Source organism: Perognathus longimembris, chromosome 5 (assembly GCF_023159225.1).
Source record: "Perognathus longimembris pacificus isolate PPM17 chromosome 5, ASM2315922v1, whole genome shotgun sequence".
NCBI lineage: Eukaryota > Metazoa > Chordata > Mammalia > Rodentia > Heteromyidae > Perognathus > Perognathus longimembris.
The window spans coordinates 48,965,636-48,990,034 of record NC_063165.1 but is presented as its reverse complement, the minus strand read 5'-3'; the positions used below and the strand labels follow the sequence as shown (position 1 = coordinate 48,990,034).

Here is a 24,399-nt window from a genome sequence, read left to right as displayed (position 1 = left end):
TCCTCCCAATCTCTGCCTCTCAAGTAGATGGGATCACAAGTGTGAGTCACCATGCCTGGTCCCTAACATCCATCTTTAGAAGCATTAAAATATCTTTAAAGAATATAGTAAGCCAGGCACTGGTGGCTCACACCTGTAATCCTAGCTACTCAGGAGGCTGAGATCTGAAGATTGTGGTTTGAAGCCAGCCCAGGCAGGAAAGTCCATGAGACTCTTTTTTTTTTTTTGGCCAGTCCTGTGGTTTGAACTCAGGGCCTGAGCACTGTCCCTGACTTCTTTATGCTAAAGGCTAGCACTCTGCCACTTGAGCCACAGCACCACTTCTGGCTGTTTTCTGTATATGTGGCGCTGGGGAGTTGAACCCAGGGTTTCATGTATACGAGGCAAGCGCTCTTGCCATTAGGCCATATCCCCAACCCCTCCATGAGACTCTTATCTCCAATTAACCACCAGAAAAACTGGAAGCAGAGGCTGGGAATGTGGCTTAATGGTAAAGTGCTTGCCTAGCATGCATGAAGCCATGGGTTTGATTCCTCAGCACCACATAAACAGAAAAAGCTGTAAGTGGCGCTGTGGCTCAATAGGTAGAGTGCTAGCCTTGAGCAAAAAAGGAAGCCAAGAACAGTGCTCAGGCCCTGAGTCCCAAGGCCCAGGACTGGCAAAGAAAAGAAAAACTGGAAGCAGTGCTGTGGCTCAAAGTGGTAGAGCTCTAGCCTTGAGCCTAAAAATTCAGGAACAGGGCCCAGGCCCTGAGTTCGAGCCCCATGACGGACAAAAAGAAAGTACTAGAAGGATGACCTTTGAGAGAAAAAAAAAATCACAGGAAGAGGGTAGCTATGTGAGTGATGACAGCCCCCTTTATTTTTTGTATCAGGTGTGGCCCCAGGGCCCCTTCCATAGGCCCTCTGCAAGGAATGTGCCTTTGCAGTGTGCAAGCACAGACACAGAGGCAGTTTGGAAACTGTTGGAAGGTCTTCGTGTCTCCAGACTGTCCTGGCTTGGTGTTTTTTTCCACACATAATCTGTTTAAGAACTACCTGTCTGGATATGAAACGGTTCCCTCTGACACAGAACACAGTGGCAAACAGTGGGAGGCTGGGTTCAGGAGGCCACCTGTCGGTGATCCAGCAGGGAGGAGTGTCAGGCACAGGGCCTTCAGGGCTTCCTGAGGCTGCAGAATGGAGCTGAGAAAGAGACTCCAGTGGAAGAGGCTAGCTGGGGCAATGTAGCATTGGTGGTGTGCAAGCAGAATTGGCTATGTTGAAGTAAGAAGATGAAAAGTCTCTGCACACACAAAGAGAGCTGCCTGGGGCAGAGAGCCATGGAGATGTCAGCTAAGACCTCTGGTCCACTGGACATCCTACTCACAGTAGATGTGGGCAGATGAGGCAAGGCCTGGCTTCAGTGCCTCTGTATTGGATTTGGCAATAAGGAGCAGGTGTGATTGTGGCTGTCCCAGTGTGGTGATAACATAGGTGGAAGTCAGATGAGCAGCAGAGGAGGAACAGCCTCATCTGGCAACAGTTTGAAGCCAGTCCAGATGGAAAAGTCTACAAGACTTCATCTTTATTTAACCACCAAAAAGGAGGAGTTGGAGGTGTGGCTGAAGACCTGAGTTCAAACACCAGGCCCTGAAAAACAAAGTTGATCTTAATTATATAGATGAAAACACTTGATTTCCATAAACTCTTGTACTCAGCATCTCTCTAACCAGAAGCTTCTTCTTTTAAAAAAATTGTCATAAAGTAAAATGTAGAAATTGTAGAAAATAGAAGTACCCATAATCCTTTTACCTCAGAATTAGTACATTGTGCTATACTTCTTTGGAGTCATTGCTCTATGTATGGTTAGCATTTGCTTCTTTGGACTTATAGTTCTGTCACAGTTGAAGAGATGGCTCAGAGAGATTAATCTCAGTGAGATTAACTGAGTTTCAGTGCAGTTCAAAAGTTGCCATGATTTATTAGTTGTATGGAAGACATACTGCTTTGATCTATAATAAGACAAACCTGATTCTCAACCATTACTGTAAGGCAGGGGTTCAGTGATTCTCAGGGATTTTCTTTTCTAGAATTTCACTCTCCCCTCCCCTCCCTAGATGAGGAGACAAAAGATTAGACCCCAGATGGCCACAACCCCTATGTGACCATCAGAGACCCCACTCTGGAATATGGTGTCAGGTTTCCCAGACAAGTCCACCCTTCAGCACTAGCCCTTCCTGCATTCCAAGAGGAGATCATGAGATGCCAAGTGCTCTCCCGCTAGTTTGTGCTTCTTAACATTAGTCTGTGCTGGGTGAGTCAGTATAATTCAGACCGAGAGGGGGGGAAAAAGGCCAAGTGCAAAGTGACCCTGATCATGTCAGATGAACCAAGAGAGAAACTCTGGGTTGTGCCTGGTGTGACCAGGGACAGGTGACCTCCTGTTTCTGAGTTCCCCAGTAATCTCTGAGTTCCCCTTCTGCTCTGATCTCTACCCCTCTCAGAGACCGTCTGAATTGTACCCAGTGCCTTCAGCATCCATGGCTGATGAAAGACACCAAGAATATGGAGGCCAAGAAGCTCTCCAAAGACCGGATGAAGAAGTACATGGCACGAAGGAAATGGCAGGTAAGGTAGGCTCTTTGGGACTGATATATAGTTACCACATTTGCTTTATTCAAGCCGTTCTTATTAAAACTGGCCCGGGCCTGGCTCCCCAGAAACTTTGCATTTGTTCCTAAAATAGTCTAGGACCTCCTTAGGCAGCTGATTCAGATTCAGTGTTACCTCTTTGGCTGACAGGAAATTAGCTGCTCAAGGACAGCTGTCTCTCCTATCCTGCTCAGCTCTGTTCTAGAGGAACCAATAAGGGAGACCTCAGGCAGCCTGGCCCTCTCTCAGGTTAGGCTGCTGGTGTTGCTGTCTTCATGGCTAGGGATGAACGCCATTACCTTGCCACTTTCTAAGGAGGCTGGGTGTTGCTGTGAATATTTAAGCAAGGACTGAGTCTTACTGTGGGTTTATTTTCTCATCTGTGACATGAGACTGCATTGATGAGACTTCTCTGAGATAATCTTCTTATGGCCTTTGTCACAATACCCAGCACACAGTGAGCCTTTGAAAATGTTCCCAGTAGTCTTACTGTGGGTTTATTTTCTCATCTGTGACATGAGACTGCATTGATGAGACTTCTCTGAGATAATCTTCTTATGACCTTTGTCACAATACCCAGCACACAGTGAGCCTTTGAAAATGTTCCCAGTAAGCTAACATATATGGAGGGCTGGCTGGGGGTAAGGGGATATTCCAAGCACTTGCTGTGCAGTAAGTCTTTAATCTCAGGTAGCAGGTACTATCAGTAGCCCTGCTTTACAAGCAAACTGAGGCAGAGAAGATGTTAGAAAGTCATCCAGGATCACATAGCTAAGTGGAAAAGTCAGTAGTCAAACAGAACCTGGCTCTTCAGAGTATAGTCTCCATGACACAGAACTGCCTCTCATAACAAGATGAATAAAACTATCATCTGAAACTGCAGAGCAGTTTTTACCACCAAGTTATAATATAAATAATATAAATTACTATCACAATGTATATTATATCTTGGACTCCGGAGCAGAATTTCCATCCCTGGTTTCCATACTCAGGGAATGTATAGTGCAGGGGAAACTCAAACACATAGACATAAAAGGACATAAAGCCCACAGGAACTATAAACTATCAGTATAGCTATCCATAACCAAATATGTGAGTATAAGACAGAGGGGGTCAGCCCTAGTCAGAGTCGATGCAGTTAAAGGAGATGCAGGAGATGCGTGCAGAGGCTGGAGCTGGAGATTAAGCATGGAACCTACAGGGGAGGAAATGGCAACATGACTGGGGGTGGGGGTGGGAAACAGAAGTGGGAACTGAGCCCACACTGGCTGGAGCCTCTGGAGACCTGACAGCACAGAGACTTTGCCCGTGTGGTAGGAAAAAAAAAGCAAGTCCTTTGTCACACAGTTTTCTGGAGAACTACAACTTCCCATAGATTTAAGAAGGCTTGAAGGAGCTTCAGGGCCTGTGGTGTGGTTTTTCAGAGACCAGTGGCCTAAGAATGCGGCAGCCAGGGCTCCTCCACAGTGAAGTCAGGTCTGGCTTAGCACATGCCCCACCCTTGTGAGGGGATGTGTGGGCCAACAAAAGGTGCCTTAGAACACCTGTGCTTCCTCCTTTCTGAGGCCTTTAACACCAGAGCAGCAAATATTCTTTTTTAAAAGGTGTCAGAAAAAACCAAGATCAGCTTTGCCAATGATATCTGGCCAGCAAGTATCTCTCAGAGAAATATTTCTGGAAAGATAGGATGGAGCAATAAGTCTAACTGGACCTCACTTGGAAGAGGCTGTGTGTTAAGGGGCAGCCTTATCTCCTTGGAACAGCTATAGGTGCCACAGTGCCAGGGAGATGTTCAACATCAGGCTCAGCTGTGAAGATGTAAGATATGAAGCAAATGAAAGCTAGGCACTAGTGGCTCATGCCTGTAATCCTAGCTACTCAGGAGGCTGCAATATGAGGATTAAGGTTCAAAGCCAGCCTGGGGAGGAAAGTCTATGAGACTCTCATCTACACTTAACCACCAAAAATCAGAAATGGAGCTGTTGCTCAAGTACTCTGGCCTTGAACAAAAAAGCTCAGGGACAGTGCCCAGACTCTGAGTTCAAGCCCCAGGACCAGCATAAACAAGCAAATAAATAAATAGAAGCAAATGAAATGTCAGCCATATCCATCATGGAATTATAATTTTCCTCATATTGTAATCCTTTAATTTTTTCTTGTTATTTACAATGTTATTAAATGGAGTATTTTCCTCAATGTAGGATAGGGGAGAAAAACAATAGAATTCAGAGAAAGAACCTTATTCTTTTTTTTTTTTTTTTGCCAGTTTTGCAGCTTGAATTTAGGGCCTGAGCTTCTTTTGCTTAAGGCTAATACTCTACTACTTGAGCCATAGCACCACTTCAGGCTTTTTCTGTTTACATATTACTGAGGAATTGAACCCAGCGCTCCACACATGCTAGGCATGTATTCTACCACTAAACCACATTCCAAGCCCCTTAATTCCCTATTTTAATACAGGTGGAAACACCTGGAAATTATTTTTCCACAAAACCAGCAGGGAGAGCTGGGCACTGGTAGCTCATGCCTGTAATCCTGGCTACTCAGTGTTATGGGGTAAGAAATGTTATGGGGTTTGAGGGAGGGGAGTCCCCATCTCTCCAAGAGTCCACCACTCAGAGACAGTCTCAAGCAAAAAGATGGATTTATTGGGGAAGCAAAAAGCAAACTGACTGGCCAGGGACACAGCACGGACTCGGGAGCAGAACTGCGACAGTGAAAAGTGGGCTGACAAGCCAGGGACATAGTGCAGATTCGGGAGCTAACACCGTGACCCTGAGCAGTCCTCAAATTGGGGTTTAGAAAGGTAAAAGTGTAGCACAGATGTAGGGGGTTGACGCAGGGGGTAGAGCAAGCAACAAACAAGTTAAGCAAGCCATTTATAGAAGCAGAATTTTGGGATCAGGTTGACCTAATCTACTCGCCCCAATATTTCCTACCATGTTTCCCTAGTCAAAATGGAGTCAAGGGCTGGGATGTAGCTCAGTGTCAAAGTGCTTGCCTAGCAAGTGCAATGTCCTTGGTTCGATTCCCAGTACCAAAAAAGAAAAGACAAAAAAAAAAAAAAAAGATGGAGTCAGCTGTGCTCCCTACAACACTCAGGAGGCGGAGGTCTGAGGATCACAGTTCAAAGGCAGCCCAGGCAGGAAAGTCTGAGACTCTTATCTCCAATTAACCACCAGAAAACAAAAAGTGTAGCTGTGGCTCAAAGTGGTAGGATGCTAGCCTAGAACACAAAAGCTCAGCACCTAGGCCTTGAGTTCAAGCCCCACAATTGGAAAAAACAACAACAAAAGCAGAAACAGAAAAAACAGTAGTCAGGCATCACAAGATTGTACAAAAAAGTAATCTACAAAATCTCACCCAACACCAAACATCCCTGAAGCATAATTTCATCAGAAATGGTTCAGCTACATCTGATCAGCCATGTTAGGTCACTTCCTAAGGTACATGTTTTCCATATTTAAACTCTAATCCTAGGACCTTAGTTCCCCTAGGGCAGGAACCCCTTTCAGAGTAGCCACAGCTGTATTTAATAGAGTAGGGAGGGGTAATCTGTGCTAAGTGAGAGGTTAAGTCAGGTTATAGATAACCCAGCCAACTCTACAAGGAACCCTGTAACTGTTCAGGAGTTGTGGTTTTCAAAGAGGTCCCAGAGGAAGGAAGCAACATGGGGACAAATCCCTCCATGCAAGGCTACACTGGGTATAGATGATTCAGTGTATTCTGACCGTAGAACAAAGTTATTCTAAAAGAAGTATATTTTAAAATTTATATTAGGGCTGTGATGTAGCTCAGTGGCAAATAACTTGCCTAGCAAGTGCAACGTTCTGGGTTCCATCCCCAGTACCAAAACAAAAAAGACACACACAAAAAAAAACCCCAGTTAAAATTTCTATAAAAGAGTTTTATAAAGACATGTCAGTAAGGATTAGCAGTAGGGGTAAACTGGGCAGGATAACAGGGCCAATGTATACAAACTGGAAGGAAAGGACTAGGAATTAAGAGGCCTGTATGCAAGTACCATTAGTTTCTGGGAACCACAAAGTCCCCAACAGTATGGATCAAGTGCAACAGAAGAGAAAACATGAGACTTGGTATAGCATATTCTTGGCCATCACATTTGGACATTATGCACTGTACTTTTCAGAGAAAACTGTAATTGTGGGACTGTTGGTAGATAGGTAGGGCCTTATTGGCTGGCTAGTGCCAGGATGACCAACGTTTACCAGGGACTGTATGAATATTAGTACTGTATGGCCTAATACTGAGAATCCCACAGTCTTGGGTGAACCAAAATGGTTGTCATTCTAGCTGGCTCTCCAGGAACTGCAGAGTTTGCATGGTATTTTTGAGGCCCAGACAAATACTGTCCACCATGAACACAGGAATCCAACCTCCACAATAGCTCTCCAAAGATAAAAGAGCTTTCAAAAATAAAGATGAAAGTTCGAGAATTGAAACTTTGATGTTTTGAATTTTGTCCCAAATAGTTTCCAAAGATCTTGGCAAAGTAGCAATCTTAAGCTCAGAGCCATGAAACTAAAAGACATGAATATGGATATTTATTTTCTGGTTCTGATAAATTACTTCCTTACCAATTGTTTTTCACAAATCAGCTTCCAAAGGTTGAATTCTAATGTTGATTTAAAAAAAAATTTATTAAGCACTTGCATTTCTCCATGTTTAAGAAATTATATGCAGGGGCTGGGAATATGGCCTAGTGGCAAGAGTGCTTGCCTCCTACACATGAGGCTCTCCGTTCGATTCCCCAGCACCACATATATGGAAAACGGCCAGAAGGGGCGCTGTGGCTCAGGTGGCAGAATGCTAGCCTTGAGCGGGAAGAAGCCAGGGACAGTGCTCAGGCCCTGAGTCCAAGGCCCAGGACTGGCCAAAAAATAAAAAGAAAAAGAAATTACATGCTAAGCACCTGCATTTGCTGGAAATGTTCCCTGTATAATATATTTGCTTATTAACATATTTGTCAGTCCTCTGAAATATTTCAACTCCTTGAAAACTTGTTAGATATTCAGTTACAAAATCAAACCAAGAAGAAAAAAGGCATCATCTTTCTGCACCACACAAGTGAAGAGAGAACTGGTCTGTCCCAACTTAGATATCTGGAATTGGGGAGCTCATGGGCTGGGGCAAGTAACACCATTTAGTCAAAGTCTTTCTGGGATGATTAGAATGTTTCTAACCCAGAAGTTGGACACCAAGGTACACAGAGGGGAGCTAAGAGGGACTCTATCCACCATTGCCAAGGTACCCTCTGAGTTTAGAGATTCCTAGACCCAAGGCAAACCAATCTGCACTGGATAAGAGAAATAGAGAGGGGCTGGGGATATGGCCTAGTGGCAAGAGTGCTTGCCTTGTATACATGAGGCGCTGGGTTCGATTCCCCAGCACCACATATACAGAAAATGGCCAGAAGTGGCGCTGTGGCTCAAGTGGCAGAGTGCTAGCCTTGAGCAAAAAGAAGCCAGGGACAGTGCTCGGGCCCTGAGTTCAAGGCCCAGGACTGGACAAAAAAAAAAAAAGAGGAATAGAGAGCTCAAAGGGTAGGGTGTGGGATTTGGCGGTTAATGGAGTAGGCTGGTCCAACCTGGTGTTACCTTCTGTTTTTTTTTTTTTTTTTTGGCCTGTCCTGGGGCTTGGACTCTGGGCCTGAGCACTGTCCCTGGCTTCTTTTTGCTCAAGGCTAGCACTCTGCCACTTGAGCCACAGCACCACTTCTGGCCATTTTCTGTATATGTGGTGCTGGGGAATCGAACCCAGGGCCTCATATATATGAGGCAGGCACTCTTTGCCACTAGGCCATATCCCCAGCCCTGGTGTTACCTTCTTAATGATTCCTAAAGGCAGGGTAGATTCCTGTGGGAACCAGTTTTATCACACTCCTAATACTACAAAGAGACTAACCACGGGGCTGGGAGTGTGGCTTAGCAGTAGAGTGCTTGCCTAGCATGCATGATTTGATTCCTCAGCACCACATAAACAGAAAAACCTGGAAGTGGCCCTATGGCTCAAGCGGTAGAGTGCTAGCCTTGAGCAAAAGGTAGACAGGGACAGTGCTCAGGCTATGAGTTCAAGCTCCAGGACTGGCAAAAAAAAATAACCAGCCATCAGTTAAGTAACAGCCTCTCTAAGAAGAGTCGGAAAGGCTGCCATGTGGCCTCAGTTTGCAGGGCACTCCTTATAGAGCCTGGGCTTCCTCACTTTTATTCTTTTTCCCTCATCACCCCACTCCTGGGCCTCCTGGATTATGTTTGGAGTGACCCACCTACACTGAAGCAGGCGAGGGCCAAAAGTACACCCACAGCACTTAGTGCTGTGTGCAGAAGGGCAAATGGCCAGAGGACAGAGCCAGTTGGAATGTCTGTTCAAAGTGCACAAAAATCATCTGCCTTTGGAGGAGAGGGGACATGGAGGAAAAGTGATTGTGGTTACAACAGCAAGTCCTTGCTTAAGATAGACACAAGTTTCCACATGATCCCTTAACATCTTGAAATTCACCACTTTTGAAATAATCATCTTACCCCAAACACTGGCTTTCCCTATAGTCAAAATAGAGAGGCTTTCCTGAGATTTGTGAGTGTGTGAAATTAGTTCTGGAGGAAAATGGCTTTGCCAGCACAGCTTGAGGTTCAGTGAGCTAGTGCATGGCATCTGCCTCTGAAGAGGCAGTTTCCTTCCTCTCTCAGAAGGGGACAAGAAGACAATCTGTGGTGGCGTCTGTTCTGTGGGTTCAATGTCTCTTGGTGCCTAAGAAAGCTGCGGGGGCTGGGGTAAGTATGAGTGGAAAGACTAGTCAGTTATGTTTGAGTTATCTTAGCCATTCCCCTTGACCTCAGAGAGATGACCAGGAGAGAAACTTTATCAGAAGATGAGAAACAGACAAAATTTCATTCTTTGAGCATCTCTCTTGGCCTTAAATCCTATGCCTGGTAGGATTTTTGCAGTGTGAAGACATTACATCTCAAGTTCCAATCCTTTTCAGCAGAATCCCATCCTCTCCTCTCCCAAGGTGCCTATTCGGGTGCTTCTTTCAGATCCCTAAGTAGACTTAGGGGTATGCACAACCATGGAGGTGTGCTGAGGCCACCCCGGGTGCTTCTTGAAATCTCTTAAGTATCTGAATCATAAACAGAAGTAAACAGGACCCTGGAGACCATCGTGCCCAACCTCCTCCATATACATAGAAAGAAGAAATAAACTGCAGTCCCGAGATGAAGTGGCTTACCCAAGGTCGACTCTCTTTTCCCCCATGAGGACCCATGGGATTTGTAGTAACTGTCTTCTTGACCAGTTAAAATCCTATCACGGACATTGTTTTATGAGAAACTGCCTCGCTGGGCCAGTGAGCAATAAGTCTTTGGAGCTGTCTCAGCCTGCAGTTGCTTTATATAAACTATCCCTTTTATGGGAGTTGAAGCACAGTATGAAAAGGGTTTTTGTCTCATGTTGACCTTGTTTAGTCACATTAACGCACACTTCAGTTCCAGGCCCCATTCCATTCTCCGAACATCTTCTGACACGCTGACAGTGTGAGCAGAGCAAGGCTGGCTCACTCTCAGACAGGACCTGCGCTTGCTCACTCTCAGAAGACACTGGGTCCAGGGAGCCTCTCTTGGACTAGGCTCTCCTCCCAGGACCCCTGAGCACAGGCCTGCTGCAGTCAGGGACACTGCCTGAGACCAACCTCAGTGTCTGTTTTCCAGAAAACAGGCAATGCTGTGAGAGCCATTGGAAGACTGTCCTCTATGGCAATGATCTCAGGGCTCAGTGGCAGGAAAGCCTCGACGGGGTCACCAACCAGCCCTCTCAATGCAGAGAAACTAGAATCGGAAGGTAAGGAGCACCGAAAGGGCTTCCTCCTATCAGAGGGAGAGAGAGGATTGCAAATGGAGGGACATTTTGAGGATTTGAGGTTTGCTTTTGTTTTCCTAATATATCCTACAGGAATAAATTCAGGACTTTTGGGGTTGCCCTGACAACTAGTAAGTCTAGCAATTATTCTTTGTTAAACTTCAGGCTTAACTATCTTCAGAAGGAAAGCTATTATTTGTCTGATGGAACTAGTCGATTGCTCATTCTTCTCCCTGTGCTTTGTGTAAGAACTAACAAAGGCTTTATTAAAAATCTTTCTCTTTTTATTACAAAAGCAAGACTTGGGTACTAATAGGCAAAACCAAAAGCTTTATAAGATGGTATAACGTTTAAAATGATCCTCCCATTCTCTACAGTCCTTGTGTTTTTGTTTTCAATAAAACTAACTTGAATATTCCATATTCCTTCACATTATTCATGCTGCAGAAATGTGTGACTATCAAGCTGTGATCAGCAGGCCCCTCCTAGGGCCTACAGGCCTAGTTCCTTGCCTCCCACCTTTGGGAGCAACCCCAACCCTCTCTGCAGTAAAAGCCTTGGGCTCTTCTTGCTCCAGGTTCACATAGATGGCCCTTTCTTATCAATGTGCCTTTCTTCCATTGCCTGGTGTTTTGGGTATCCACAAGTGAAAAGCTGAGCCTAGTATCCCATTGGGGTACAAAGTTAGGGCAACTGGCAAGATCCATAGCTTGGCTACTGTAGAGCTTCCTTGTAGTCAGGGACAGAGCCTGAAGCACAAAGGCCTTATGCCTCCAAACCACTCCTACCACAACCCAGGTAACCCTGGTGACCAGAAATAGCCTGAAGGGAGGAGAGGACATAGAAGCCTCTGACTTTTTCCTGGATCTAGCCCACATCATGATTCGTAGTCCTACCACGTGCAGGCTGAGCACAGAATGCTGACAAGATGAAGGTGCCTCTAGACCTGGCTGCTCCCTCTCAAGGCAGGTGGAGGACCTGCTGCAGCAGGGGGACAAGGGACATTGAGACTGGAAGGCTGGAGGTTCTGTTCTTGAATACCCTCCATGGTTCTGAAGCAGCATAAAGTGCAGCTAAAACCACCTTTGTAAAGATGACTTCCTTTTTCAGTGTGTCAGCATTGGGCAATGGGAAGCTGAACATTTCCCCATTTGGGGCACAGCTTTCTGCCAAGTGTTTTTGGCAGCAGGCCGACTCATCCGTAGGAGAAAGGCGTGCTTGTGATTCACTCCTCCAACCTGCATTATTTGTGAAATTATAGCAACTTTTTTTTAAAGCCAGCCCTTTTAATCTAGGGGAGACCAGAAAATAGGGAACAAAGGAATGACTTGGTCTTCTCTCTATCTTCTAGAAGATGTCAACCAAGCTTTCCTTGAAGCTGTGGCTGAGGAAAAGCCCCATGTAAAGCCCTATTTCTCAAAGACCATTCGGGATCTGGAAGTTGTGGAGGGAAGTGCTGCTAGATTTGACTGCAAGATTGAAGGTAAGTTATAGCCAGGCCTCTTCACCACACCTGGGGACAGCTGCATAGTGGGTTCCTGGGAAAGATGTTAGGTCTATACAGCTCAGAGCCACAGGAAGACCTGAGGGAGGGACACTGGGTCAGGAGGAGCTGCTCCAGAAGAGCCACTCAATCCACTCCCCCTTCTAAACATTAGTGCTCCCAAGTAACTGTTCTGGGTGTCCACTGATACTTTATCTGACACGTCACTGGACCTATGTTTTAAAATGGCTTCTCATGGAGCTCCCTAGCCATGGCACCTGCATAACAAAGCAGGCATTGCAAACCTGAGAAAGATGTGGCTCACCCACAAGAAGCTCTCAGAAAAAGGTTGGTGAAAAGGTCAGAGAATTCAAGTGGGCTGGCGTAGCTGCTCCTCAGCAGGCTGTGTGACTTGGGGCAGTGAATTCATGCCAATGAGTGCAAGCCCCTCACCTGTACAACGATATCCAGTATACAGAGCAGACCTGAGCATTGTGAGGCCACAGGTGCAAAAGGAAGAACCTTTGTAGCGTAAGAGGTCATGGAGTAAAGGGGGAAATGGTAGTGGAGGGAGCTGCACTATGACTTCAAACTAAGTTGGGACCCAGGCAATTCAGTTTGTGCCTTGTTCCTTGGAGAGCCTCTCCCCCAGAAATGGTGTAGCCACAGAATGACAAGCAATTAGAGCTCAAAGACCTTAAGGATCTTAGCATGGCACCTGAGAAACTAGCAAAGATAATGACATATCACCTTTCTGGCTCTATGGATTGCAAAATTCTAGGAGGATAGGGGGCAAGATAAGACAGGCCTCTTCAAGGCTGTGACTTTCATGTACCAAGCAGAGTGGAGAGTTATCTCCCATCTTGTTCTGCACAAATAAAATGCAAGTTTATTTAGCCATTTCTCCAAGGTCCTCCAAGCACCTCCACGAGAGCAAACCATACACCCACTATGTCTGACTCTCTAACGCTGTAACTAATGCTTTCTGAAGAAAGTAACCCTATAGTGGAAATGGAAAGACTGTTTTGCTCCTGTACCTTAAGCTTATTAGGATTCCATGCTGGCCCACTGGCTTATGATTATAATCCTAACTACTCAGGAGGCAGAAATCTGAGGATTGCAGTTTATGAAAGTAGTGCAGGCAGGAAAAGTCCTCAAAACCCTTTATCTCCAGTTAGCCACCATAAACCAGAAGTGAAGCTGTGGCTCAAAGTGGTTGAGCAGAAGCGCTCAGGGATAGTGCCCAGGCCCTGAGTTCATGCCCCATGACCAACAAAAAAAGAAAAATGGATGCACTAGGGCTAGCTGTAGAGGCTCAGTTGTAATCTCTAGTTCGTGGGAGGAAAGATTAAGATGATTATGGTTCCAGGTTAGCCCAGAGTAAAAAGTGAGAGACTTCCTCTCAAACAATCAGCTATTGTGGCATATACCTAGCATTCCAGCATGGAAGGTATAAATAGGAGGATTCTTGTCCAGGCCAGCCTAAAATATAGGACTGGAAGTGTGGCTCAAGTGGTAGAGCACTTGTCTACCAAGTATAATGCCCCAAATTCAATCCAGGACTGTAAATAAAAAACAAATGCAAAAAGTGTTGGCATATGGCTGAAGTAGTAGAGTGCAAGGCTCTGAGTTCAAACTTTACTGCCACCACCACTCCCCAAATTAATTAATTAAAATAAAAAGCAGGTGTGCTACCTTCAGTAACTTAAAGTCCTCATATTGGGAATTTTGCTGAACAGGGTGCAGCCGCAGCCTATCATGGCTCACCCTCTTTGAATCTTCTGTGATTTTTTTTTCTTTTTTATTTCTGGTGGTCCTGGGACTTGAACTTAGGATTTGAGAGCTGTCCCTGAGCTTCTTTTGCTCAAGTCTAGTCCTCTACCCACTTGAGCCATAGCTTTACTTCCAGCTTTTTAGGTAGTTTATTGGAGGTAAGAGTCTCTTGGACTTTCCTGACCTGGCTGGCTTTGTATAGCAATCCTCAGATCTTAGCCTCTGGAGTAGCTAGGATTACCTGCGTGAACCACTAGCACCCAACTACTTTCTCTTCTTTTTATTTATTTTGTATGTAGGCTGGTCGTGGGACATGGTTGAACTCAGGACATGGTTGCTTTGAGCTTTCATGCTCAAAGCTAGCACTCTACCACTTGAGATAAAGAGTCTCATGGACTATACTGCCTGGCTGGCTTTGAATCCAGATCCTTGGATCCCTGCCTCTTGTAGCCAGGATTACAGGTGTAAGCCATAGGCTCACCCAGCTTTCTTTATTTTCTTACCCCCTTGGGATTATCTTCTTGGTATTTAAATAGCTTCTGGCTGGAGGGATGAGAAATTATACTGTATGCATGATATTTTGCTTAAAATTATACTTGAAAAGAATACTGAAAATTATATATACATACATATGTATACACATAAAAACACAAGTAATATATATTTGGGGGGGTGCCAGTACTGGGGCTTGAGCTTATGGACTTGCACTCATTCATTCATGACTGGCACTCTACACTTGAGACATGTCTCTACTTACAATGTTTTACAGATTAACTAGAGATAAGAGTCTTGCTTAGAGCTGATGACTCACACCTGTAATCCTAGTGACTCCACAGGCTGAGATCTGAAGATTGAAGTTCAAAGCCAGCCCAAGCAGGAGAACATCTGTGAGACTCTTATCTCCAATTAATCACCAGAAAACCAGATGTGGCAATGTGGCTCAAAGTAGTAGGGTGCTAGCCTTGTGCTAAAGAGCTCAGGGATAGTGCTCAGGCCCTGAGTTCAAGTCCCATGACTCCCCCCCCCACAACAAAACAAAACAAAAACCAATGAAAAACAGAGTCCTGAGAAATTATCTGCCCAGGCTGTCTCCAAATTATAATCTCAAATCCTAGCCTCTTGAGTAGCTAAGATTATAGACATGAGCCACTGGTACTTGGCCTTGTATATAATTTTTATTCTAGTTGGGGTTACACTTTTTTTTTTTCTCTAAAAGTACTTCTCAAGGGCTGGGAAGGTGGCTCAGTGGTAGAATGCTCACCTAGCATGCATGAAGCCCTGGGTTCAATTCCTCAGTACCACATATACAGAAAAAGCCAGAAGTGGTGCTGTGGCTCAAGTGGTAGAGTGCTAGCCTTGAGCAAAAAGATGCTAAGGGACAGCACTCAGGTCCTGAGTTCAAGCCCCAGGACTGAAAAAATAAATACTTCTCAAAAATTTCAGTTGGAATATATTACGTAGTTAGTATGTATTTATGTAGTTAAGAACAAGCCAATTGGAATATATATTGATGTCATATATTCCAACTGACTCACCTATACACACACATATACAAAGAGCCAATGTTGGTGACATATATACACCACTTTTGAATGCATAAATGTTTCATTTTTTTTTTCATTTTTACTCAGATATTTTTAATACTGAACTTTACAAAAACATAACTAATACATACCATGTGGTCAGCCATGTGGTACATTCTCAGTTACCTGCATGCAGACTTCCTGCTGATAGATGGACTAAAACAGGCTTTCTTTTTCTTAGCAATATTACCAGTTGCTCTATCAAATGGTTTCTTCTATCTTATGGTTTAGTTGTTATCTTTTTTTTTACGTTTCTTCTTTTTTTTTTGGCCAGTCCTGGGCCTTGGACTCAGGGCTTGAGCTTCTCCCTGGCTTCTTCCCGCTCAAGGCTAGCACTCTGCCACTTGAGCCACAGCGCCGCTTCTGGCTGTTTTCTGTATATGTGGTGCTGGGGAATCAAACCTAGGGCCTCGTGTATCCGAGGCAGGCACTCTTGCCACTAGGCTATATCCCCAGCCCTAGTTGTTATCTTTTTTGAATAATTATTTTATTGTCAATGTGATGTACAGTTTCATACATAAGGCAGTGGGTACATTTCTTGTTCAACTTGTTACCTCCTCCTTTATTTCCCCCTCCCCTTCCCCCTTTCCTTCCACCCCCCCCCCAACCCTATGAGTTGTTCAGTTAGTTTACACCAAATGGTTTTTCGAGTATTGCTTTTAGAGTCATTTGTCTTTTTATCCTTTGTCTCTTGATTTTGATATTCCCTTTCCCTTCCCTAGTTCTAATACAAATATATACAGTATCCAGGGTAGTTGTTATCTTCTTTACTGAGTTATAATTCATAAAATTTATGTAATTTATATGTCTAAGTCAATTTTTTTTCATGAGTAGTCATGTAGCCATTAGTACAATCCAACTTTAGAACATTTCCAGGACCCCCAAATCCCTTTGTGTTCAACTATTCTCTTATTTTTAATTTAAATTTGTTTAAGGTTTTTCCCACCCAGTCCTGAGGCCTGAGCACTGTCTCTGGCTTCTTTTTACTCAAGCCTGGGAGTCTACCACTTGCACCACAGCACCACTTCTGCCTTTTTCTGTTTATGTAGTACTAAGGAATCGAACCCAGGGCTTCATGCATGCTAGGCAAACAAGGATACCAGAACAGACCCTAAGAACCAACATCACAACCATTTTCTTTAACCCCACCCCACCCCCACCCAACAGTAGCTTACGGAATGAGTTGATGAGAAACGGAATAACAGGTTCTACAACTTGTGCTCTCTTCCTATGATGCAGGATATCCAGACCCTGAGGTTGTCTGGTTCAAAGATGACCAATCAATCAGGGAGTCCCGCCACTTCCAGATAGACTACGATGAAGATGGGAACTGCTCTCTGATTATTAGTGATGTGTGTGGGGATGATGATGCCAAGTACACCTGCAAGGCTGTCAACAGCCTGGGAGAAGCCACCTGCACAGCGGAGCTCATTGTGGAAACCATGGAGGAAGGAGAAGGAGAAGGGGAAGAGGAAGAAGAGGAAGAGTGAAACAAAGCCAGACAGAAGCAGTTTCTTGCTCACTTTAAAGAACTATTTCTTTAAAGCTCAAAAAAAAAAAAAAAAAACTCAAGATAGTAAAAGCACCTAGTATGGTAGTATGATAGATTATCTAGTTAGGTTATTTGGGGGTTGATTCATCAGCAATAGCAGTTGATACCTACCAGCATTATTGATGGGCATTAATTTGAATTAGTTGACACCTTATTAACATACTAGTGCAGCTAGATTTCATTTAGAGAAATCACCAGCAACTTGTCTGAACAATTGATTTTAGAGAGAGAATAACTGAAATAAATAGTTCTCTGGGTAAAGTCACAAACTCCCTGACTGAACACTCATGAAAAATAAGGCTGCATCAAGGGCTCTGATTCCTGCTGTGGCAAACTCAGCCCAGAGCGTCTCTGGAAATGGAAGATCTTTTTTCCCCAACCTCTGGCCCAGAGACCTGAGTCTTCTGCATACTGCAGCATTTTATTCTGAAAGCAGTTGAGCCACTCTGATGTATGAGGCATACTGTATCCCAAAACACACAATAGACATTTGAATTCTCCATTTCTCCCCCCATTCCACCTGTCAGTTTTTCTGGATCTGAATTTGTCATGAGTTTCAGCACTAAGAACATTATTTATGTTTCTTCCGTTGTGAAGATAGGTCCCTTGCTCATGGATGATGAGCCCAGCTTTCTTGGGAAAATAAGACCTCCTTTCTTCTGAAATTAGTAGATCTAAACTTAGCCCTGTTTGTAATTCTCTACCAGCTTCAGACATTTGGATAAGAACCTGTCTGTGTGGTGGGAAATCCTTGCTAATGTTTTTCTTCTTAAACCAAGATTCAAACTTATGCTGTTACACAGTATCAGCCTGCATGTGTCTAAACTAGGAAAACCAGTCTACTGAAACATTAGTCTTAACTATTTATTGGGCACTGTGGAACCCATTTTAACTGACCAACATCTGTAATTGCAAGACAGTCTGAGTTCCATACATCTTCCTTCTCAACACTTCAAAGAGTTCACCTTACCTTATGGGTTCCATGATATTTCCTTCTTCAATGGATATCCATTATGCCTTTTCCCCAACCTTGAAATATATTCTTAGACCTGATCAATGCACTCTTACATCTTACATCTTTAGGAATTTTTAACTTTCTTTCACTACATTACTACATTGGCACTTAAATTTTTTTCTTTATAAAACTTTTGAAGGTCACAAAGACCATAAACTGATATACCTACTGCATTTCCTGTGTGTGTGTGTGTGTGTGTGTGTGTGTGTATGTATGTGTGTGTATGTGTAACTTTCCAAATACATTTTTCCCTCCACTGTTTGCAAAGTGCAGCAACTTAATATTTCCAGGGACTTTTTAAAATAGTTCTTTAACCAGTTTTAAATTCTGTGCAATCCTACACAGTATCAACATTAGAAATCTGGTATTAGTTAACCTTATGTTATCTGCTATTCTATTTTAAGCTGCTTTTCGCTGCTAGTTTCCTATTGTCAGTATTTTCCTTTTTTGCTTTTAAAGTTACAGTAATTTCCAACATAGCCACAGTATTGCCACAATTTATAATAATAAAGGGGTTTTGATTTGATTTAGAGCATTTAAAGTGTTTTTTATCACTTATGTTTTGATTATACTATGGGTGTGTGTATGTTGTGTGGCTGGTATACATGTGTATTTACAGGTTAATACCTTCTTGGGATTATGTTAACGTTCTCTCAGTTCATTGTGCCATCAGAACAGTAAATGAGAACACTGACTGTTAACTCACAGTTTTTAAATAAAGGATAGCACAGTGCATGCTGTTTGTTCAATCTTTGTAGACTTCTCTTTTTTTTTCCGTGCACCTAACTGTAGAGTCCACAGAAACACCATGGTAACTCCAACAAAACACTCTGAAGAATGGGCCTATATGGTTGTGTTTTTATAGGAACAGAAGGACTTTAAGATAGTTCCTGGTCATACAGGTCATCTATTTTACACATTTAGTTCAAAATTCCACTGAAACATCAATGTCTAGATAGTCATTACATTCTCAAAAGATGTTTTATACAGTTTTAAGTCCTCATAATGATAAACTGAGGCTTTTTTTTTTAACCTGTGATAGAACCATCATCATCATTAATATTATCTACTAGAGCTTGGTTTGAATTGCCAGACTTGAGGTTCATTATTGGCAGCCACGTCTTTTTTTGTGTGTTTGTTTTTGTTTTTTTAATTTGCCTGTCCTGGGCCTTGGACTCAGGGCCTGAGCACTGTCCCTGGCTTCTCTTTGCTCAAGGCTAGCACTCTGCCACTTGAGCCACAGCACCAATTCTGGCCATTTTCTGTATATGTGGTGCTGGGGAATTGAACCCAGGGCTTCATATATATGAGTCAAGCACTCTTGCCACTGGGCCGTATTCCCAGCCCTGTTTGTTTTTTTAACTGTATTTTTATTGTCTTTTCTTTTTTGGTACTGGGGATCGAACCCAGGACATTGCACTTGCTAGGCAAGCGCTTTGCCACTGAGCTACATCCCAGCCCTACAGTCACGTCTTTTTTCCATGTTTTGGCATTAGTTATCAGGAAACAGCCTGTCTTGACTTACATGAAGTCTAGTATCAGATATCACCAGTGAGTCTTCTATGTCTAGAAATGTTTAAGTGGTAGATATTCTATAAAGAATTCAAGATATGCTATTAAATGTTAAACTAAATGATTCTGCGCTTCTGTGAGGGTAGTTGAAGAGAAACAATCCATTGTCCAGTTTATTACTTTTTTTCATTTTTATGATGACCACAAGCCACAAATCTTCACAATGAAGAACTTCCTGTTGTAGATAGGAAGACAACGGAAACTAAATATTACCCTAACAATGCACGTTTCAAAGAAGTCTGGAACTAAAACTTAAAAGCCTCAGCAGGCGGCTGATGGCTCATGCCTTCACTCTTAGCTACTCAGGAGGCTGAGATCTGAAATTCACATTTCACAGCCATCTGGGGTAGGAAACTCCCTAAGACTCCTTATCTTCAAATAACCACCAAAAAGCCAAAGTGGAGCTGTGGCTCAAGTGGCAGACCATTAGCCTTAAGCAAAAAAGCTCAGGGACAGTGCCCATTCCCTAAGTTCAAGCACATGGACTGGCACCAAAAGAAAGAAAAAGAAATCCCCACAATAACACTTAAAAGCTTTTGTGAAATCAGTCCGGAGAGTATAATCTAGATTTCCATCTGTTATATGGGTTACTGGAGATTGAATACTAGTATTCTCAATCCATTATTTATATTCACATATACATTTCTATTAAGAGCTCTTTAAAGTTATAGTACTGTGTTTGTCACAGCAAAATCTAAATATTCCTGTAATCCACAAGCAACTACTGGGTTACTTGTGATATGATATGAGCAAGGCCAAACTTTTTGGGGTTGCTATGGCAGGATTCTCCAACAGTGAACCAAAAGGAAAGGGAGGAGCCACCTTGACAGTTGTAATCATTGTAACCTCAGCTGGCTTTCACTGTAACTCCCACTGGAATAGGAAACACTCAGGAGATCTACAAAGCTTCAGTCAACATAGAATGCCTAACTGTTGATGTTCTGAAATTTCAACTCATAGATTTTGCTCACATTCCAAATGCTCACACACTACAGAAAGGCTTCACAGTGGAGAAGGCTGAGACTAGGAGGCCCTTAATTCCAGGCCAGCCCAGGAAAGTCTGCAAGATTCTATCTCAATGGAAGAAGCTGGGTGTGGTAGTACACAACTGTCATCTCTGCTATGGCAGCAAGTCTAAATAAAAAGAGGATCAGAGTCCAGGTGTGTACCTGGGCTGGAAGAGAGACTCTTATCTCAAAAATAATCAGGACAGAAAGGGCTGGAGGCATGACTTAAGGCCCTGAGTTCAAACTCCACTATCACCAAAACTAGAAATAAATTATGCAATGAAGTTTGCAAGGTCCAGATTTGTCTCTCTAGAAAGCCCCTGGCAGATTCACTGAAGCAATAGTATGGTCAATACCTCTACCTAACCTGGCTAGTCAGCTACGTGGAAATAGTTCTACTGGAAACTAACATGTCTAATTTAACCACACATTTCATCCCCTCTATAAAATAATTTATTACTTCATTCTATACCTGTGTAGCTTGTGCCTGTTTCATCCATAAAATTAGCAAAGTAATAGTTCTTCTCTCACAGGTTGATATAAAAATTAATTAAAATCATGCACAGAACCTGGGTATATGATATGCCCCTCTTCTGGTCCTCACAGATGCTATGATATGCCAGAAACACCCTCTAAGGCAGTCTATATTAGTACACTTTTTTTTTTTTTTTTGCTGGTCCTGGGGCTTGAACTTTGGAGTGGCCTGGGCACTGTCCCTGAGCTTCTTTTGCTTAAGGCAAGCAGTCTACCACTTGAGCCACAGCATGACTTCCAGCTTTTTTGAGTAGTTTGTTGGAGATAAGAGTCTCACTGAGTTTCCTGAACAGGATGGCTTCAAAGTACGATCATCAGATCTCAGCCTCCTGAGTAGCTAGGATTATAGGCACGAGCTATCAGCCTAGCTTAGTTACACTCTCGTAGAAACAAATTGTGTAAAAAAGTTACATGTTATGAAAGATGGAAATTATTTAAGCTCTATACACCTCCCAAAAGAAGGATCTATGACATTGAAAGTGCTCATGCAACTGCTCACGTACAAAAATCAACCCGTGAGACTGAGAAATTTATTCAAAGGGGACACTGTACCTCAGTCCTGAAACAACTCCTTTCTTCATTGTGAAAGTAGATAGCTAATCTGACCTTTTGAGTTTCACCTTACAAAGAGTAGGAAAATTTTCAGTTAACTTGAGTTAAATTACACGTAACCTTTATCCCAATAAAACTTCCCATGTTATTTCAACTGTTATTTACAAAAGCTAATTCACTCTGACTTGTTTCTGACTGCATATTAGCCACAAAACAAACAGGATCTGCCAGGGAACCACTAAAAAAAAGCTGAGTGTACACTATTTGCAAGCTGTCTTAAAAAGATAAAAACTTAGCTTTACATTCTGGAAAATCAGGAGACAGGCTTAGGAAACAAGAAGTTACCATACTAGACAGAAAAACCAACACAAACTACTAAGGACAGGTAGGAATTCTGTACTCTTTGAAACTTCTATTAGATTTATAGTAAAAGAACACACACACACACACACACACACACACACACACACACACACACAAAAGAGGCTATAAACCAGCCAAAAGCTATGGCTCATTCTGTAATCCTAGCTCGTTATTAGAGAGCTGAGGCTTGGAAAATTGTGCTTCAAAGCCAACTCAGGCAAAAAAAAAAAAAAAAAAAAAAGTCCTCCAGACTCTTATCTCTAATGAACCAGCAAAAGGCTAGGCTGGGTAGAGAGAGAAAGTGAAGTGGGCACAAGGCCTCAAGAGTTCAAGTCCAGGTGCTCATAGTTGGTGCTCTACCATGTGAGCCATGCTTCCAGTCTGGCTTCTTGCTGGTTAGTAGAGATTAAGAGTCTGGAGCACTTTTCTGGTCTCCCCCTTTGGAGATCTCCTTGGAGCCTCACCAGTTCAGGAAAAAAGGCTGGTTTCTGGGGTTCCAGTGGTGGGGCATTAGTCTTGAGCGCCCGGGCCCTGAGTTCGAGTCCCAGGATCGGCACCCAAAAACAAAGGCTGGTTTTTCCTCCACCTGTGGGATGAAGGGAAGCCTGGTCAGCGTCCAAAAGGCATGCTTCTCGAGTAAAGGCCTACTAGCTGAGGCCAAAAAAGGAACAAGAAGTACAGTCATACTGATGCAACGTGGAGGCAAAGGTGAGACGAAAGCGAATGGCCAGGAACCGAGCACCAAGCTGGCCACGGGCTGGCCAAGAGCCCCGCTGGCCCAATCCAAGATGGCGCAGGAAACGGTTCCCAGCCGCGCGCCGGGAGGGCCGGGATTACCCTGATCAAAGATGGCGGCGGCGGCTGAGGCGAGCCGCGGGACGGGAAGCGCCAGCGGCGTCTCGGCCCTCATCAAAGATGGCGCCACCATGTGGGCCCGGCCCCGGCCCCGCCCCTGCGCTCCCCGGCCCCGCCCCCGCGCTCCCCGGCTCCGCCCCACGCCCCGGCCCCGCCTCTCCCTCGGCCCTCACTCCGCCCCGCCGACCTATAGCGTCCAGCGGGGGTGTTCGCGCGCGCAGAGGGGGCTGCGGGCATTGACATGGCGGCAGCGGCAGCGACTGCAGCGTCCACGAAAGGGAACGAGGGCGGCGGCGGTGGCCGAGCCGGGGCTGCCAGAGCCAGTGGCGGCACGCGGAAGAAGAAGGGCCCGGGGCCTCTGGCCACGGCGTGTCTGGTCATCTACAATGTGGTGATGACGGCGGGGTGAGAGGCTGGAGCTCGGGGAGCCGGGGAGGGAACTCTGCGGCCAGCGGCGTGGTGGTGGCGTGGTCCGGCCCTGCCCAGCCCTGCCCGGCCCGGCCCCGGCTCGGCGTGCTCGGGGCAGCCTGGGCGGGCGGTGCCTAGGAGCAGCAACTGGGCGTGGAGGCGAGGCCTGCGGGCTCGAGGGAGGAGGGGGGAGGCACCAGCTCGGCCAGGCCTCGCGTGGACCGGTGGGCCGGTCACAGCTGCAGGTGTGGGGCCGACGCTCGGGCGGCCGGTCGCGAACCGCCAGCCCTCGCCGCCCCGGAGCGTAGTCCGTGGACCACGGCTGCGGGTTGACCGTGCGGTTTAGGCGGCTGTTTTCAAAATTCCGAGCGAAGCTTTCACCTGAGATGTGAAAGGGGGAAATTTCGTTCGAGGTTTTTGGCCTGCTGCTATATGCTTCGGGTGAATTTAGACTTTTTATGGCCCATTTGGGTTGAGATGGGGAAATAACTGGGGTATGAAAGGCAGAGTTGCTAGGAGAGTTGGGGGGGGGGGCGCGGGCAGCGGGAATAGACGGGCGGGATGGTTTTACCTCTCGCATCTCCCTCAGTTCAGTCCATCCATTGTAAGCAGGCTTTTAGTAATTCTGACACTGATTCGCTGTGTGACTTGAATAAATCTCCTTTTCCTGGGCTTCCTGTTTTGTTTTTTCATCTATATAAACAATAAAACGTTGGGCTAAGTGATCTTAAGATTCCTCCATCTCTGCAGTCCTTTGATCCCTCTTGGTAAAGAAGATCACAAGATCAGATTATTATGAAGTTTTAAATTGTGTTCATTTGTTTGAAAATGTTAATCTCAAACCTTTTTAAATGAAAAGTTTCAAGCATATAGAAAAGGCCTAAAGAATGGTATAGGGAACATCCAATTTTGATTGATTTAGTCTAAATTGATTCATTTAGTCTGTCTAAATTCAAGATAGGCTCAAGATAAACAGTGAAAATCTTCACATGGAACTTCCATTCCATGCCCGAGGCAGTGAATTTCTGAGTCCTTCAGCTGCTGATATAAGTACACACTAGTATATAGTCACACAAATATTGCAATATACTGGCACTAAAGTACCTTGCCTTTTTCATGGGGCAAAAAAATCTTTTGCTAGTATTACAAATAGTAGGTGTTGAAATCTAGGCTGGGAGAAGTTGTAACTTGCTTGAA

General features: G+C 44.4%; 2 protein-coding genes and 1 long non-coding RNA gene across 5 annotated transcripts in view; 2 read left to right on the top strand and 1 right to left on the bottom strand.

Moving 5' to 3' along the window:
* Mylk (myosin light chain kinase) overlaps positions 1-18,660 on the top strand; it is a 192,464-nt gene extending 173,804 nt beyond the window's left edge. For all 3 annotated transcript variants that reach the window (XM_048346780.1, XM_048346781.1, XM_048346782.1), the window contains 4 exons: positions 2,486-2,609; positions 10,358-10,487; positions 11,857-11,988; positions 16,584-18,660. In XM_048346780.1, coding sequence (XP_048202737.1) covers positions 2,486-2,609; positions 10,358-10,487; positions 11,857-11,988; positions 16,584-16,834 — 637 coding nt within the window. In that variant the 3' untranslated portion in view covers positions 16,835-18,660. The remainder of the gene's footprint in view (positions 1-2,485; positions 2,610-10,357; positions 10,488-11,856; positions 11,989-16,583) is intronic.
* On the bottom strand, positions 1,733-22,684 carry LOC125351784. Its single transcript, XR_007211017.1, has 2 exons — positions 22,636-22,684; positions 1,733-1,993 (listed from the first exon to the last, which is right to left on the bottom strand). It is a non-coding gene; the product is annotated as an uncharacterized LOC125351784 (long non-coding RNA).
* Positions 22,685-22,961: 277 nt separating this feature from the next.
* Positions 22,962-24,399, top strand: part of Hacd2 (3-hydroxyacyl-CoA dehydratase 2) — an 85,970-nt gene continuing 84,532 nt past the window's right edge. Inside the window, exon 1 of the mRNA XM_048346785.1 lies at positions 22,962-23,199. Within this exon, the coding sequence (XP_048202742.1) occupies positions 23,036-23,199 (164 nt within the window). The 5' untranslated portion in view covers positions 22,962-23,035. The remainder of the gene's footprint in view (positions 23,200-24,399) is intronic.